This window comes from Lepus europaeus, chromosome 2 (genome assembly GCF_033115175.1).
Source record: "Lepus europaeus isolate LE1 chromosome 2, mLepTim1.pri, whole genome shotgun sequence".
Lineage (NCBI taxonomy): Eukaryota > Metazoa > Chordata > Mammalia > Lagomorpha > Leporidae > Lepus > Lepus europaeus.
Genome location: NC_084828.1, coordinates 98,753,311 through 98,771,561, shown reverse-complemented (window position 1 = coordinate 98,771,561; position 18,251 = coordinate 98,753,311). Strand labels below are relative to the sequence as shown.

Sequence of the window (18,251 nt, the reverse complement as noted above, 5' to 3'; positions counted from 1 at the left end):
TGAATATTTATTTCTCTAGCCTCTGGACAAAATTGCCTAGAAACATTACTGTCAAAATAATAGTATTTCATATACCGTTGTCCATCAGGATCTGTAGGGGATTGGTTTCAGGGCTCCACTGCCCGCCCAGCTGTTATGAGATTCTGGGTATGCTCAATCCACTTAGATAAAATGGAATATTATTTGCACAATTGGCCTACACACATCTCCAGATGACTTGACAATACCCATACAAAGTAAATACCACAAAAATTGTTACACTGTATGTGTAAGGCAGAAGGATCTGTACATGTTCAGTGTACAAGCAATATTTAAAAAAGTTTTTAATCTCCAGTTGGTTGAATCTTGATACAGAACCTGCAGATACAGAGGTACAACTGTATATGTCTTAAAAACACACCAAAGGAGATATTTTGTTAGGAAATGCAGATGTCTGTCCATTTTCTGCTTTATAATTTTTCATCACCATTTAAAGTTTTCCATATTTAATCATGTTTGTTATTTTCCAGGAAAAATAGTGATAAAGAAAAACATTTTATTTGAAGACAGTATATTTTTATTGTGGGAAATTGAAGTTTATTTACCATTAATTGATAGAGTTCATTTATAATCAAAGCATTAAATGCAGCCCTCTTAAACAAATATTTCTTGCCTCTGACATGAATATAGTGCTCAAAGATCCAGACAGCAATCCATACAGCTTACTTGATAATACAGAATCAGATCAGACTGCAGACACTGATGCCAGCGAATCTCATCACAGTACTAACCGTCGTAGGCGGTCTCGTAGACGAAGGACTGATGAAGATGCTGTTCTGATGGATGGAATGACTGAATCTGATACAGCTTCAGTTAATGAAAATGGGCTAGGTATGTAAGCACTTAGGGGAAAGATACATAATTATATAATATTAATGTATGAAGCATTTTCCTAAAAACATGTAATTCATAAATTGAATTTTTTTAGGGTTTAAACAAAATAAACTAGATAGCTTTTTGTCAGTCTTAAATGTCTACTTCTCAGATTTGTCAGATTGTTTGAGGCTGTTTATTATTTGAAGTGTTTATTAAAGTGCCCTTTGATACCATTAACTAAATACAAATTTAAACTGCACCATACTTATGGTCCTTAAACCAAAATTTGGGCTTTCAGTTTGCCTCTTGAAAATTACTCTAAATGACATTAGTGAAGGTATGTATTATCAGGAGTGGGCATTAATTTCCAAATTTTATTAAGTTTGGTAAAAACCATTCTGTATTGGAGAAGAAAGCTTTATTCTTGAAGGATGACTTAAATTGCCTGAGAGTTTAGTTTATTTTGAGATAAAACTCTTAATTTCCAAAGGGTAATTTCAGTTTTATTCTATTACAAATGCTTAAAAGTTATAAATGTGTATTTCCTATAAGCAGTGTGTTGTGTTTCATTTAATATTTAATTAAAAGTTTCTTTGTCCTCTGAAATCTTTGAAGGGAAGAAGTTTTGTATCTGTTTTTATTTTGTCAGAATAGTTCATGGTAAACTTTGCAATTGCAGATGATAGTGAAAAAAAACCCCAGCGACGCAATCGTAGCCGCAGGCGTCGTTTCAGGGGTCAGGCAGAAGATAGACAGCCAGGTAACTTGAGTGGACCTGTTGATGACATCAGGTCACAGCATGAAAAAAAATGTCATGTGTCTGCATTCTAAATATATTATACTTACCTGTACACGTGTGCATATACATTCAAAATTTGCATTGCATAAATTGTTCAACTAATAAGACTAGTACTCTTAGTGCATTCTTCCTTTATACTGTAAATGTTTAGTAACCTGTCTGATTGAACTAATGTTGTGTCTAAAATTTTTACATGGAAATACTGTTGAGAATATCATTATTTTGTTCACTTGGCAGATTCTTCACACTTGAGATGAGTGAGGCCTGCCATCCCAGGGACTATGTTGTAAATTGTGATTGAGGTTGATTGGCAAAACTGGGCAGCTTTTGCATGGTGTCTGCTTACTATATCTGGATTCGGCACCTCATTTTTGTGGGAATTGTAATACCCACTGTTAAACAAAAACTATAAAAGAAAAATATATTTTTTTTTTCTTAAGAGGAATGCATGTTATGGTTTTGTTTTATTGTAGTGTGGTGTTTTTTTTTTTTCCTTACACCTACTAACTATTCAAATTAATAGTATTTAGTTTTAGAATGTTAACTTATGTAGTTATACTTTATAGTAACTTCAGCGAAATTTGTTGTGTCAATTATTTTGAATATAATTTCATTTCCTGTGTATAGAGTATCACATGTATATTCACAATGAAGAAATGTGTGTGCACCAGAAATAAACCCCTTTCAAACTAATCAGTTTTTGCATTCTTTCCAAACCAAATTCTTTCATGTGTTTTTCCCAAATAAAGGATGTAAATTCTAGCATTTTTAGCATTTTAAGTTTAGTGGTTGTAGAGATATTTGGGAAAGCTGGTTTAAGGTATTAGGTCCAGTTCTTGTAAAAATAGTTGGGAATTTTAAAAGGCATTAAACACTGTCAAAAAGTAGAAAGTGTCCAGAAAATGTTTATCCTTTTCTTTCTGCTAGTCCTTTAGTACATCTTAGATGAAGAAAACCTTTTATGTTTTTTTGACAATAGCACAGTAGTTAGATAGATTTTTGTGGCCCTACTTTATAAATAGGAAATTTTAGGCTATCAGCCTGGACTTAACATAGAATTAATCACAGCATAACTTATTAACCCATTAAGTCTCAAGTTTTCTATTCTGGGACGATTTCAGTGACACAGAATTACTGTTAAGTGATATATTACTTGCTAAGTTTAAATCTTTTTAAGTGTCCTAAATATAAGACAATGGGATATAATGGGTTAACATGGTGAATGGTGTTATTACTAAGTTCACAGACCTAAAAGGAATAAAGTAATGGGGTTTGTTGCAGAAGAGGCAGAGATTTCTATATATATTAATTGAAACAAGTAATGTAGTTTTGAATAATTTGTGTTCTGTACTGCCTCTGTTTCTTTTATGCTCTTGTTTTCTGCACTTTCTCTTTGACCTAGCATTTTTTAGCTTCCCCTTCTTCAACAGGTAGGTAGATAGGGTGGGTGAAATGAGCAAAAAAGCTTCCTCTTTGCTCGCAGCTGTTTGAGAGGCAATCTCCATCTAAAGTTTTTACAGCATTCTTTAAAATCCATCATTTATCATTTAAAATTTCTTATTGTTCTTGCAGTAAATTAAGCATTGAGTATTCTTTATACTTACAGTGTAACAGTGCATTCACATGTGCAGCTGATTGACTCAGACCTCTTATAAGAAATTCTAGAGTGCAAATTGTAGATTAGGTTGGCTGAAGTTTTCAACATAAATATTTCTTAGTTTGCAGTGAACATTTAAGAAGGAAGCTTTTAGAAGGACTGGCTATAAACATTTTTTCTTTGAATTAACTGAGGTTTCTTTTGGTTCCCTTTTATTTGGAGAGGGGACATTCCAGCTAAGTGCCTTTTAATGATATCAGTATCAGAATATATTATTCTATATCTGTGTACATAGCAAAGGATTCTGCTGAGAATTATTTCGCTGTATATTTAAATTTAGCAAGTCTGTATATACAACAGGGTTTCTAAGTAGATTAGTTTTTCCAGGCATTAGTGAGGCTTCAACTATGAAAACAGAATGTATTTACTAATCTAGTCTCCAAAGGATGGCTAGATTTATTCTCAGGATAGTCTTACTACCATGATGCAGAAGTAGTAATGTGGTGGATTATTATATCCCCCTTCCCAATACTGTAAACTGTTATCTCCAGCAGTGAATTTAAACAAGTTAAATGCTTCAAAATGAGTATACTGAGTTTCCTATAGAAGAAAAAAGGCAGTCTTAGATTAAAAAATGACCTTACTGTTTTTTTTAATAAAAATGATGAAAGTTCTAAAGTGATTTTCACATGATTTTAAAAGATTCATTTAAGTAATAATTCTAAAAGACTTTTGTACTAGCATGTTAAGAAAAATTATATATACTATCTAGCTTTCTTTTAGTAATATCAAAATGATTTATTTTGACATAATTTGAACCTTATGGACCAATTCTCCCTGTGGTTTCAAGCAAATTACTTAAAATTTGAATTCTGACATGATTAATTTCCACCCAAAATTTAAAATACATACTGTATTTTCATGTATTAGGGCTCTCACCCTGTTTGTGATAGAAAATAATTACTTGAAAGGATTGAGATATAAAGTGAGGCCAGTATATAATACCTGTAGAGTAGCGGTGATTTGTTGTACTAGGATTGGCAGTAGTATATAACTGAGTTCACCTTTTTGCTAATTTACCATTACTTTACGTAGACATATTTTGGACAGTCCATAGCAAGATTAGCAGTGAGGGAGGGGCAGGGGTGGTCACAGAATGCATTTTGATTCTTTATTCAATGTTTTTAGAATAGGTAGTGGTCTGCCATCCTTGTTTGACTTATAGGTTCTTATTTTAATATCAGATTCTAGTGAGAAATGTTGAAAAAGAAACAAAGTGTCATGTTGTATTTTAATTGTTTTTTTCTTTTAAAAATAATATTTGAGCACATTTTTAATGACATTTTCAAATTTAAATTTACCCACCCCAATATAGCAAGCATTGTCTTGGGCCTAGAACACTGCACCCATATTCCCTTTTATTGGTTGTAGCTTTCTACCTCGAATTTATCCCTCAGCTTTAGTTTCAACCAGGTGGAAATAGCTGGATTCTTGGGAACGAGGATTTTAATTTAGACTTCCTCAATCTCCAGCTTGAAACTTCAGTTTGACAGCGCTAAAGTCATAGGTAGATTATTCAAGCTTTGTTTTTGGTTTGAGGTGGTGCCCAGCTTAAGAAAATACTGAAATTGGGTGGCCCACCAGTACTTTATATTAACAGTGAAATTACTCTTTATCCATAAATAAACTTTAGAAAATTTTTCAACACCTGTAATTTTTTTCTCATCTTTAACAGTCACAGTTGCAGATTATATTTCTAGAGCTGAGTCTCAGAGCAGACAAAGAAACCTCCCAAGGGAAACTTTGGCTAAAAACAAGAAAGAAATGGTAAGGAGAATTTAACCTGTAGGGTTTCTTTTTTATTTTGGTTATGGTTTAGCTTTATTTTTTTTACTTCTTATTGTATGATCATTTATTTCCCTAAGTAGACAAGTAATTAAAGACAACTCGATTTTGTTCTTGGCCCCAGGTAACTGAAAGTATGCATGCTTGAGCCTGAAAATACTTTTCAGTTAAAACTTTAAATAGCATTTGTAAAATTCAGTCTGCCCAAAGATGTTGGGCGTGGAGACTATTGACTTCTGGGGAGCAATAGGCTGTACACTCTTTGCAATAATGGAGATGGACCTTTAAAGATTTGATTCTTTAAAATATTTTAAGGTATTTGATATAAGTTTCGTAAAAAGAAGGTGAGTACAGTAGTGATTGCTTTACTTAGGCATTAACTTACATTGTTCATGGTGAGCTTTCCAGTGGTTGGTATCCAAAAAAATTCCTTAAACAGTACAGATGCTTTCTGTGGTTTGGGCACTGCCAAGTTACTAGAGATAATGGAGTTGAAGGGCACAGAGTGGAGTACGTTGGTATTTTGATATTATAAACATTTTAATTCTTGGATTCATTGTGACATACAAAACTGGAATTTTTTAATTAGCTAAATATTAATGTTTATGTAGCTATTTTCCTCCTCAGCTATAGATTTCATTTATAAAGAAGTTGAAAAAGTTGTCTCCCTTTGGCAGGCAAAAGATGTGATTGAAGAGCATGGTCCTTCAGAAAAGGCAATAAATGGCCCAACTAGTGCTTCTGGCGATGAAATTCCTAAGCTACAACGTACTCCAGGAGAAGAAAAGATTAATACCTTAAAAGAAGAAAACACTCAAGAAGCAGCAGTCCTGAATGGTGTTTCATAAACTGAAGAAGTTCCTAGTTTACAGTTCTTTTACATTACATTTACAATAGTGCTTGTACAAGCTTGCCAAAGATAGAATATGGATCGCCAGTCTTTACATCGCACTTTCAGTTCCTCCATTTGGAATTCAGAAAGGGGAGGGATCCTGAAGAAATCATATGTTAAACATACTTTGACACCTACTGTGTTATAAAATATATCATCAGATGTGCCTTGAGAATAGTATATGTAACATTAAAAAAAAAAGTTGCTGGCTATAGGAAATGTTATTTTGTTTTCAAAATATGGCAGAGATTGGGGGAGGTGGGTGGGGTGGGATCCCTAACGTAATATTCTTTATGAAAGCATTAGCTGCTTTTGTTACATTTTTAATATGCAACCACTTCTTCACCTGAGGAAAACTAGAATGAAATGCAGTCTAAAATATTTTGCACTGAATTGTAATTTCTTCATTAGTTTAGTCTGGAAACTGGTCTGTTTTAATGTATTTTTTAAATGCTGTATGTAGAGGAAAATCTGCAGACCACTGGAATACATTTGTTAAACTCATCTGCAGGGACACTGGGTGATATTGGCAGTGACTGTTCTACATTGAGGCTTTGTTTGGTTTATTTATTAAAGTGTACAGTATTTAAAAATCAAACATAGCTTTAGTTAAAAAACACTAAGCTGAATTAGTCATGTCCATTCAGACATAACCTGAACTACTGAAAAGATCAATTTCCAGAAGGTTTATTCTGTATAAACTACATGTTAGTCTTCAGTAGAATATCTCTCCTCCCCACCCCACCTTTTTTTTTTTTTTTTTTTATTTTGGTTGTTTGATGTGCAATATGTTTTTGTATGCAGGTAGTAAATAAACTTTGATCTTCCATTTGCTGATTTTTAACTTTACTTTATACACCAACTGTTGCAAAGTAGTTAAAACTACTTATAGGCCTAGAATAGTATCTTTTAACAGCTTTTTAAAAAGCATCTAGACTTGCTCATGAATACAATTGAAAGTGTCAGTTGACCATTTAGCTGTTTTTTAGTGAATGCAGTTAAATTTCAACACCTGAAATTTAGCCTTCAGGGCTGGCACTGTGGTGTAGTAGGCTAAGCCTCCATCTGTGGCGCCGGCATCCCATGTGGGTGCTGGTTCATGTTCTAGCTGCTGTTCTTCTGATCCAGCTCTCTGCTTATGGCCTGAGAAAGCAGAAAATGGACCAAGTGCTTGGGCTCCCGCACCCACATGGGAGACTGGGAAGAAGCTCCTGACATTGGATCCAGAGCTGGGCCGTTGCAGTCATTTGGGGATTGAAACCAGTGGATAGAAGACCTTTCTGTCTGTAACTCTGCCTCTTAAATAATTCTTTTAAAAAAAAAAATTCAAAAAATAGATGGTTTAGAGAATTGATAGTACATTTAATGTTAGGATAAAAGTCATAGTAACAAAATTAAAAAGCAACTTTTGGAAGACACTGGAGGATAGAAGTCAGCATTTTACTTTTCCCTTTATCAAATATTTTTAAATGAACAGTTTTAAATAAGGAATAGGCTAGGAATTTGCTTTTTGATTCTCACTAATTTTAAAGGTTCTTAATGACTGAAAAAAGCAAAAAAATTTTCTTTGTATATTATAAGGAATTTTATAAAGATAAAAATTATGAAGTTTTGAGTAAAATGATAATGATAAATGGCCAAATAAAATAATTGTGAACTCACAGGGGAAGAATTTTATTTCACAATATTATATGGCCCACTGAGTGAAATAGCCTGTTCCTGAAGGTTTTTTTTTTTTAAGTTTTATTTTGAAAGAATTAAAAAGGGAGAGGGGATCTTCAATGCACTGATTCACAAATGGCTAGAGTGAAGCTAGGAGCCTACATCTGTGTCTCTCACATGGGTGGCAGGACCCTGAACACTTGGGCTATATTCTGCTTTTGCCAGGGTACTAGCAGGGAGCTGGATTAGAAGTGCGGAGGTGTTCTGCCTGCTATGTAAAAATGCTGGCCCCTGAAGAGTGTTGTACATAATTTATGTTAATTTGCTATGTGCACAAAATATTAGGGCATTTTAATTCATAGGAATTGAAGGATAATTCTGGGTACAGTAGAATTTGCCAGATCTTTTATGTAACTGTCTCATGCTAATTGAAAAGTTAAAATACATTGGTACTTAAATGCTTCCTGCATTCTTCTCTGATAGCTAAGGATTTTAAAGTATAGTGTGAATAGTGGAATTGCTGCTCTTTAAAGACACCATGTAATTTTATATCTCAGTTTAAAAAATACCCTCAAATGTATTTTCATAATCAGAACTAGAAACAAGTTAAATTGCTGGCCATTTTATCTGCTATCAGAAGTAACTTTAATCTCTAAATTGCAAATGTGTCATAAGAGAAAATTATTTTTCTTAACATATGTGGATAGATTCACCTAAACCAGTTTCCAAGAAAGTTAACTTCAGTTGGGAAAAAAATAAAATGGTCTTAGAAAGTAAGGATAGCTGAAATACTTGGGAATATCCGTAATTAATAAACATACACTAAGAAGTAGCTACTAAGATGTCATTTTACAAATGACTATACTCAGAGTCCTTCAAAAAATACTGAAAAATGGGAGTGGGCAGCCCCGTGTTTGTTTTTTTTAACAGTATATATTTCAGATTCTGAAGTATGAGGGTACTTCAAAGGCTCATGGGAAATGCAGTTTGTTTTGGCATAAAACAATATGTGTCTTCCATGAACTTTTTAAAGACTCCTAATGTGAGTGAAAAGCCTGCTTTCCAAAGATAACTCTTAATCTCTGGTACTTTCCAAACTTGAGAGGGGTCCATATTTCTGCCTGCTATCCTAATGAGATGAGATGTCATTATGGAAGAACTTGTTAGTATATGCAAAACAGACTTAAATGTATTCTCAAGGATGATGTGGTTTGCAAATTCTATGCACAATGTGTATGTATGGAATCACAGGGAACTTGAACTGGACATGAAATAGGTGAAATTAGATGGGGACGAATTTTTAAAAATTTATTTTTAAAAAAGATAATTCGAAAGTGAGAGTTAGATGTAGACTGAGCTTCCATCTGCTGGTTAACTCCCCAAAGCACCGCAATAGCTAAAGCGTGGCCAATCCGAAGCTAGGGTCCAGGAGCTTCCTCCACCCCTGTCTCCCACATGATCAGAAGTGCAGTAGCTGGGACTTGAACTGGCAACCATATGCTGGCCACAGGCAACCGCCCCAAAAGTGATCTTTTCCTGAAACCTTGTTCTTGGTTTAAGCATCTCCTTTTTAAAGCCTTTACAGGGCCTAAAATTGTTCTTTCTGCACAGTGTTCTCTCTGGTAACATCACTGGCACAAATATACCAGGGATACATGGATATAGTTACCAACATTAAATATAGATAGGAAAAAGGACTGAAAAATAGGGAAATACTCAACTGTGATCAGGGAGTCAAAAGCAGCTGGTGTTTTGTATTCTGGATCCCATTCATGGCAGCCATTTTTTGGTGGCCGGGTTCCATTATCTTTGTGCTAAAGCTGATCAATTTTGTACCTGTTTGCTGTTCTGGTGCTTTGTAACCTGAGGTTCTCTGTAAAGTTAACTGTTGGGATTAACTGTGTCTTGTGCAAACAGATTCACAATTTGAGGTCCAAACCAAGTAGTTAGTATTCCTAGACTGTCTACAATAAGCTTACAGCTAAGGACAGATAAATGGAAAACTGGTCCTTTGTCAGATAGTGGATAGTTTATTGGGAATGACAGTTCAGGAAGATTTCTCTTAGGTTTACTAGGTTTCAAGGAACTTAGATTTTTAGCTAAATCTGGGTTTGGCAAAATTCGAAAACAAGTAGGATGCTGTAAAGTCTCAATGTTATTTTTGCTATTATGGTTTGGATCCTTTATACCTTTTTATAAGGGATCTAGTATAGTGAATTTGCTGACCCTTTATTTAGAAATTTTAGTTCTTTATTAGGATGTGTGCTTAAATAAATACCAGCTCAGAACCTATGATAGTATTTGAAGGCTCCTAATTACAATCTGCTACAGCCTCAGATTTTAAATTGTACTCTCTTGCTGGTTGAAATAAGACCATCACAGGGCTGCCATTGTGGTGAGCAGGTTAAGCTGCTGCCTGCTATGTGGCCTCCCATATAGGTGCCAGTTTGAGACCTGTCTGCTCCATTTCCAATACAACTCCCTGATAATGTGCCTGGGAAAGCACTGGAAGATGGCCCAAGTGCTTGGGCCCCTGGACCCACATGGGAGATCTGGAAGACTCAGCTCCTGCTTTGGCCTGGCATAGTTCTAGCTACTGCAGCCATTTGGGTAGTGAACCAGGGGATGGAAGACTTTTGTCTCTGTAACTCTGCCTTTCATATTTTTAAATGACTATGCTGAACAACAGAAAATTCTCATGTTTGTGGGTCAAAAATGTTCAACTGTTGGTTATTTGCTATGGTTCAACCTAATTACACATTTTCAAACATTATTTAGAAATTCAAGAAAGAGATCAAACATCCAGAAAAATCCTAATTACTAAAGAACAGAAGCACACATAATCTATAAGAAAATACTTCTTGTTTTTAAAGGGATTTATCATATTACCTTAGATTCTGGTTCATCTGTATGTTCTGAGTTCAAGTAATGAAGTGAAATGTTTAAATATCTGCCTAGGAAAACTATAGTGCAACTTTTTAAGTTTTTCCACAATCCTCTTGTTTGTTTCTTCCTTTGATAACTTGAAACGATGTTATTGCTAAAAGTGCAGAAATGGGAGCCAGTATTGTAGTTCTGCTAACTTTTTCAATTTCCTCTAACTAGAAAGGGCCAGGCGAGTTTGATATTTTGAAAGCCCTTACTATTTTAACATAACTTGAATCTAGTCATTTGTCAGATCCTGGGTAATCATCAAATGGCCACATGTTCTCATAAGGTAGATGCTGAATTAAAATGTTATATATATACACACATCTATCTCAGCCATTTCCAGCTATGCTACATGTAATCTAAATATAGCCCAAACAAAGCCAAGATAATTCTTTTTTTTTTTTTAAACTTCCTCAGGAAATAGACTCACAAGTATACAATTAATAATAACTTCTTGAATTTGTCTATCAGTGACTGGTATGCTCCTCCTTTGGTGAAGTATTTTCTGCATGTACCTTTTTTTTTTTTTTTTTTTTTTTTTAACTTACTGGATAAATTGTAAAAGTTTTCCAGCTTAGTTCTAGGTAAACTACTAGTATAAGCCTGGAGCTTATACTTCAGCCTTTTTGAGCTTCATCTTTCAAAATATCAAACTTGCTGTTTTCAGGTTAAAAAAAATTTACAGTAATTCAAACATTTAAGGTGGCAGTAAAATGTTAACATGTTCCTGATTATACCCTAACACTGGACTTTTTACATCAGATCAGGAATAACAGGTGACAGGATAGAAGTTCTTTCTGTATCCTGTTGGCTAGGGCAAAAGTTGGCTTCAGGAATACACACTGTACTCTGCACAAAAGTGCAAGAATAAAAAGCCCAAGTTTCGGCCGGCGCTGCGGCTCAATAGGCTAATCCTCCACCTTGCGGCACCGGCACACCGGGTTCTGTCCCGGTTGCCCCTCTTCCAGGCCAGCTCTCTGCTGTGGCCAGGGAGTGCACAGGAGGACGGCCCAAGTGCTTGGGCCCTGCACCCCATGGGAGACCAGGAGGAAGCACCTGGCTCCCGGCTTCGGATTAGCGCGGTGCGCCAGCCGCAGCAGCCATTGGAGGGTGAACCAATGGCACAAGGAAGACCTTTCTGTCTCTCACTGTCCACTCTCAAAAAAAAAAAAAAAAAAAAAGCCCAAGTTTCTGGTATGAATGGTTACTCTTGGCCCAGGATTCTTCATGAAACCAAATGCCCACTGGAACATTTTAAAAATTTTAAGAAAAGCCCTTTATCTCTAATTTTATATTAATGCCCTTATTCTTGGAAGTTTATGAGCTAATGCATTTTCATCAGAATTAACCTTTGTAGAATCATTTACACTCAAAATGTGTCCCTACTACAAGACTTCTGAACTGCAAAACAACTTAATGGACCACTGTCCAACTGGGTTATAAATCCTCCTATTTAAACAATTTTCTAATCCTAAAGCTATAAAATCCTTGAAGCATTCTGACCGGAATTTTAAACGTTTCTGGTTTAAGAATTTTGTTATGGCAGTCATACATTTTCAGTATACGAATGTTTTCAGTGTGGCATAGGGGGTTTATCTTGTATAAGGAAGTTAGTTACCCAATGAGTTACTTCTCAGTGGTTTTGTTTCTAGCTGACTTCTATTTGCTGCTTTTTCTTGTAATTTACAGGTTAGGATGACAGAAAACCAGATAACTCAAACTGTCAATATGTATGTACTAGTTTACCTGCCACCTGTTTTCACACAAAGGTTTACATACTCCTTGAATGGTTTAAGTTTTTAATACTGATCTGACTGACAAGACTATTTAAATGCTACACTTAAGTACTCCCATTATTTGGAAAATACTTCAGAGGATTTGCTTAAAACTAAAAGTGAAAAATCATTTCCACCATGACATAGCCCACTACTAATACCAACAAAGGTTTTATATAGTAGTTTAGTGTTCATTTCCTAATAGCAGCACAGAGGCCAGGAAAGGCAAAAGGGAAGGGATTGAAGGACACTTATTTTGCTGTTTAGCCATGCCTTCCCCTCCTTTTCAAGTCTATCCAAATTAGATGTCTAACTAGATTCACACCTTAGCACCACCAAAGTATCATACTTGGGTTATCAAAATTCTAAAAGATACCACATTACAGAGGGTCAAGATGGAACTTGGAATCTGAGAAAGAACAGCCTTTTTCAGTCAGCATGTCACTTTGGGCAAGTTACTTGATCTTACTAAACTTGTTTCTTCATATGTATAGTCTATTCTTCATATGTATAGTCTATTTGAGGTGCAGGGAGAATGTTTAGCACAAGTGCTAATACCTTTAAGTACTCAGTAAATGTCACATTACAGATGAAGTATTTTTAAGAAAATACAACTCAAGGATAAAGGCTCTTTTATAGCTCATACATGTACCAATTACTGTCATCGAGAGCCCTCATAGATGACATATTGATGTGCCTAAGAGCCTTCAAGGAGATGCTGACTCTTGACAAAGGTAAGCCTAGTGGGGTAAAATGATTACTGTAAAAGAAAAACATCCCCTGTTGTGCTCTTTAGATGGTAGGTAGTGTATCTAAGCTATACATAGTAAGTGCTCCTGTTGGGGATCAGATACTTAACTGCATATGTGTTTTACAGGTCCTCTGGTTAAGATCTATATATTTTGTTAGGCCAGTAATCATTTGTCTTCAGATCTCACATTTATTGGTGTATCAATGTTTTAAATGGGTGACTCATTGTATTTGAGACAGATCTCATCTGGTGGTTCATTCCCAGAATGTCTGCAGTAGTCAGGGCTGGTCGAGGCTGAAGCTGGGAGGCCGGAATTCAATCTGGATCTCCCATGTCAGGGGTAGGGACCTATGCACTTCAGCCTTCATCTGCTGCCTCCCAGGGTGTGCATCACTAGGAAGCTGTATCAGAAGCAGAGTTAAAACACAAACCTAGGGACTACAATATGGAATCGATGAGCATCACAAGCAGAATCTTAACCATTGTGTTAAATGCCATCTCTCAGTTTTTAGTTTTGTTAATAGTGTTTAATTTTGGTTGTAACAAGACTTTGACTATATCCAAAAAATCAAAGGAATGATTCATAAAATGTTAGTATGTTTAAGGGGGTAGCTGAATACAATGAATACTTCAAATCTTTATCATTCCATCGTAGCTTTTAATGTGTGAAATCCGAATTCTGTCAGTGATAACTAAATGTTATACCTATGTCAATTTCGTAGGTAAAAGTTGTAGCTAAATTCACTTTTACAGTTCCGAGTACCTGGGCCAGTTGTAAATCCCTACTTTATTTATTACCTTGTGCTATGCTAATTCTGTCATATTTCATGTGTAATTATGATTTTATTAACTTTCCACTAGACTGGGGGTCTCCTTGAGAGGGAACTGCCCTTTAGAGTACATACAGGTACCAGATTATTTGCTAAATGAGTCACAAACAAGATTCTAATTCAAATGATGTGGATCTGTATAATTACTGGATATTCAGCTAAAGTCCGATTTAAAATTCTTAAAATTATACCAAAGCTTCGATTTAGTTTGTTCTAAATCTTTTTTAAAAATTGTACCTGAGGTATTTTATTATAAAAAGTTGGTACTCATATACACATGCTAACATGAACTGAACATTCATATATTTACTTCATTTTTTAGCTTGACCTTCTAGTAAATCTTTAGCTTCATTGATTTTGGCTGCTATATAAGGTGATCCTCCTACAGGAAGAAAGAAAAAACAAAGAGTTAAAATATGTATTTTCAATTTCTGCTTAGTAAAAGCCAATTTAATTTCAAGATTCTAATGTTGATTTTGGAGGTGAAATTACAGGAAAGATTTTTTTTCTAATAGTTGTTACACTACAACTGGATGACCAAATATATGGTAATATAGTTGACCAATGTAAAATCAAGGTAATTTAATGAGGGAGATTTCCACAAAAAATGGTACCATTTTGGAAAGATGAATAGAAATTCAATTTTAAAATGCTCTTACTATGTATTTATATGAAATAGTGGAAAGTGATTATAAGTTAACAGAATTTGAGCACTGGAACATGGACTTTTGGTCTGTGTAGGTATTTCAAAGAATCGATCTACTTTCAGCACAGCTAAGGCTCCTAAGTGTATTAGAAAAGAATCAACATCCCATACATCCCAAAGTATCTAATCAAAACAGAATCTGTGACTGCAGTTGTTGGAAATCACGTTTTATCGCAATTGTAGATCTCAAAATATTGTTACCTATTATTGCTACACTACAGTACTCAGATCTGTTCTTCATTCTGTAAGTAAATGTTTTATTCCGTTTGTTTCAGACACCAAAAGTATCCAGTGTGGGAAGACACTGCTCACACAGATTTAGGTTTTTCCTTTATAACATCTAAGATTTCAGTTACAAAGTTAGCTCATAAATTAAAATTATCACTCCAGCAACATGTAAAAAGAGTTTAATGACTACTTACCTTTGTCTGGGTGATTTAAGAGCATAATCCGTCGATGTGCATCTCTTATTTTTCCTTTATTGGCAGTAGGGCTAATTAAAAAAGGAAAAGGTATCACTTCAGGTTACTAGTGGATCAATAAAAAATCATACCTAAAGGCCAATTAAAGATTTGAAAATAGCAAGCACAATAGTATGGAAAGTAGTTTAGGAACCTCTTAACACTTAATGGAAAATGCATATTCTGATCACAGAACTATGTAAGTAAAGGGATTCTCAAAAATATTGCTTGTAATACAGTGTCCTCCTAATGCACACCCTTGAAGATAGGAGGTGATGGCTCAAGGTCTTGGGTCCCTGCAACTTAAATGGGAGACAAGATATTCAGTGGCTGTTGGAGGCCTTTGGAGAGTGAACCACCAGAAGGAAGTGCTCTGTCTGATGCATGCTCGCATGCTCATGATTTTTCAAATGAAAATTTCAATTTGAAAATATTACAATAGTCCTTTTATTGAAAAAGCATGTTTGAGTATTTGTAAATGAAGGCAGAATTTCACCACAGAAAACATCTTACTCAGTTACAGTGAACACCGAGCACTGATAAATCTGTTGAGAAGTTTCAATGAATAAAAAAGCACTTCTGTACTCTATTACTTAGAGTTTTAGATCTTGGAAACGTACATGGGAGGGAGGAGCAGTAAGGCTCCATTAAGTAGAATTGATAACATTAATCTTGGGACAAAATCCCCAAATACCTCCTTCCTAATAAAAGGAAAAGTCTTACATTTCCTCATAGCCCTAGAATTCTAGAATAATATTAGGAGTTATTTTACCTTACGCCTAGTATTAACGCTGCTTCTCGTTTTGTCATTTTGGGTTCAAATCCACCTCTGTAATAACCGCCACTGAAGGCCTGAAAGAGGAAATATTATCTCTAAGGAAAGAGTATTAGAATAAACAGTTGCTACTAAAAAAGTCTAAATATTGACAGATTCAGATTCACTGGAAAAATTAAAATACCAGCAGAGAAATTTAAGTGCAATTCCCATGGCACTCTTAGCTTTAAAAGCTGCCACAAATACTATTCTAATGGTAATTAAACATTTCTTTCCCAGCCATTAAAAACTGTCTTGAGAATATAAGGCAAAAGTACAAGATCCTAAAGCTGGTTCTTTAAGGAATGAAGGGGAAGCTCATTCCCAGTTACTCATATCCTAGCTAAAAATATGATCTCATGATAACACTATTCAGAACCAGAGTGCATCAAGAAGAGGATTTGGAGGAATTTTGAGACAAGCATGTTCAAGGGCACTTGGAAATTCAAGGCAACCACTACAACATGATTTCCTCTCACATCCTCTGATGTGCTATTCTGTCACATTTAATTAAAATAAAGATACTCGGGCTGTTACAGCCAAATTCATTCTTCGACCACACAAGTATGATCACCTCTAGTTATCCAATAGCCTAACTGCAGCATTACCTTTGACAGGGCCAGGCCTATGCAGTAAGAACAGATCTTGCATCCCTCCACTTGTGATAACAGAGCATAAATGCTGAAGTTAGCATGTGAACAGTAAAGTAATTTTCACAATACTAGCATTGTCCCCTGCTCCTAACAACATCACATACAACTAATTTTTTAGGATAATGCCATTACAATGTTCAAAACTTATATACCTTCTGTAGGAAACAATCACTCAGAACTTTGTAGATGTGTGGAAATTTGCCCTTAAGTGTGGACTAGATTTCAAACATACAGCAAAGCTAGCAAAAATGTTTAGTAAATCTTACAGATTTTGGTAGACTTTGAAAAACTTGCTTTACTTGAGGCTCCATATGCTTCATGGCTTGCAATACATAACGGCCTAAAACCAAAAGCAATAAAATAAATAAATAAATTCCCAATTTCCCCTACTTCACTTCCATCCCCAAAGCATAAACAAACCTGCAAATCCTGCAGCAGCAATGGTCAATCCAACCGCTACCACTGTACTGGCCTGGTAAAGGGAAAAAGTAAATATTTACTACTAAAATTCCCACCCTTCCTTAGGCTCATTCTCTAACCCAACTCATTGCACAAGTTTCATCTCAAAGGGAGAAACAAATTCTAAGGTGCCTAATGATCCTTTGAAGTTACTTCAACTTTTATATCCAGTACATTGTAAAGGTATGGAATTTCTACTATGGAAGAAGAGGGCACGATGATTTGCTTTATTTACTTATACAATGCCGAAAGGGATGATTCTCTCCCTTTGATAACTGCTTTTTCCCTCCGGTGAACGAAGTCACATTAACATTCAAGAGCAGTGGAAATAAGGTTTCTGCTAAAGGAACAGACATTTCCCGCAGAATTCTGAGTCGTTTTCTAACCACGCAATAACTAGGAAACCAGCTTTACAGAGCACCTTCCTCTATGTCCTGCCAACTGTCCTGTAGTCTCTTAAGAAAAGGACAAAGGTCGAAATATGTTCAGAAAACAGGGATTTGACATCTGTATCAGCAAAAGCCAAATGCAAAGAACACAACAAAATTGAGCAAATCCTGTGAGGATGTGCTAGGGGAAGGGCACATACACTCAAATGCATTCCAACTAACGTCGAAGTCAGGGCCAGCCTCCGACCTTGCAAGAATTCAAGGAAAGCAATGCCTTTGTGCCCGGAGCCCGAGGGCAGCGGACAAGGGCTAAAACCCTCTTTGGAAGGATTACAAGAATGCAGAAACCCAAGAGGCGCGAGCCAACAGCTCTGTACTCCGGTGGCTACGATGCCCTGGGGACCTAAACCTCCCGCCCAGAGGCGCACACTCTACTACTCTGGGGCCGGGTGCTAAGGTTGGGCCGAGGCGGGAGGTCTTCCGGGAGACCAGAAGGCTGCACTCACCATGGCTCGGGCTCAGCTCCCCTGCCTTCACTGGGAGCTCGGTACATCCCAGCCCAGAGGCCGCGGCCACCACCCAGACGCCTTTACCCGAAAGCGAGGAGCCGCCAGCTACATGCACAATCAGCCCAAGCACAGGCTTCCCGTGGAATACGGCAGCAAGTGGTCGCAAAGTACGCCGGGAAAATTGTCGTAAAAGACGTAAAAGGACAAGCGGAGATGGAGGTAAGGTCGCTCAAGCAGTGGGCGGGCAAAGACTGCGATTTCGGGTTGGTTGAAGGGTGGGCGGATCGCCTGGTCCCTGAGTGTAGGGGTGGGGCTTCTCTGTG

The 18,251-nt window shown here is 36.1% G+C and overlaps 2 protein-coding genes across 9 annotated transcripts in view; one reads left to right on the top strand and one right to left on the bottom strand.

Annotated features, from left to right (window-relative positions):
- The window catches only part of FXR1 (FMR1 autosomal homolog 1), a 68,062-nt gene extending 61,245 nt beyond the window's left edge, over nucleotides 1-6,817 (top strand). For 2 of the 5 annotated variants that reach the window (XM_062211366.1, XM_062211362.1), the window contains 3 exons: nucleotides 670-870; nucleotides 4,987-5,078; nucleotides 5,774-6,817. In XM_062211366.1, the coding sequence (XP_062067350.1) occupies nucleotides 670-870; nucleotides 4,987-5,078; nucleotides 5,774-5,944 (464 nt within the window). In that variant the 3' untranslated portion in view covers nucleotides 5,945-6,817. Of the gene's footprint in view, nucleotides 1-669; nucleotides 871-1,534; nucleotides 1,616-1,891; nucleotides 2,124-4,986; nucleotides 5,079-5,773 lie in introns of those variants that run through there. The other 3 variants (XM_062211382.1, XM_062211379.1, XM_062211373.1) reach the window with 3 other exon arrangements.
- DNAJC19 (DnaJ heat shock protein family (Hsp40) member C19) lies at nucleotides 870-18,088 on the bottom strand. Of its 4 annotated transcripts, none has more exons than XM_062211396.1 (7): nucleotides 17,926-18,014; nucleotides 16,992-17,043; nucleotides 16,838-16,911; nucleotides 15,877-15,956; nucleotides 15,066-15,136; nucleotides 14,248-14,319; nucleotides 870-1,630 (listed from the first exon to the last, which is right to left on the bottom strand). In XM_062211396.1, the coding sequence occupies exons 1-6, from the start codon at nucleotides 17,926-17,928 to the stop codon at nucleotides 14,249-14,251; spliced, it is 351 nt and encodes a 116-aa protein (XP_062067380.1). In that variant the 5' UTR covers nucleotides 17,929-18,014; the 3' UTR covers nucleotides 870-1,630; nucleotide 14,248. The 4 variants fall into 4 exon arrangements, with proteins under 4 accessions (XP_062067380.1, XP_062067379.1, XP_062067374.1 ...); XM_062211395.1 differs by lacking the exon at nucleotides 870-1,630 and adding an exon at nucleotides 13,274-13,508; XM_062211390.1 differs by lacking the exon at nucleotides 870-1,630 and having other exon boundaries at nucleotides 14,219-14,319.
- Between the last annotated feature and the right edge of the window lie 163 nt (nucleotides 18,089-18,251).

What these genes read in the sequence shown, in the direction of transcription:
- DNAJC19 (XM_062211396.1), bottom strand. An exon ending in TGCTGCTGCAGGATTTGCAG is followed by an intron (nt 16,912 to 16,991) that starts GTTTGTTTATGC and finishes TTTTGGTTTTAG; the next exon opens with GCCGTTATGTATTGCAAGCC. An exon ending in CTTAAATCACCCAGACAAAG is followed by an intron (nt 14,320 to 15,065) that starts GTAAGTAGTCAT and finishes TTCTTCCTGTAG; the next exon opens with GAGGATCACCTTATATAGCA.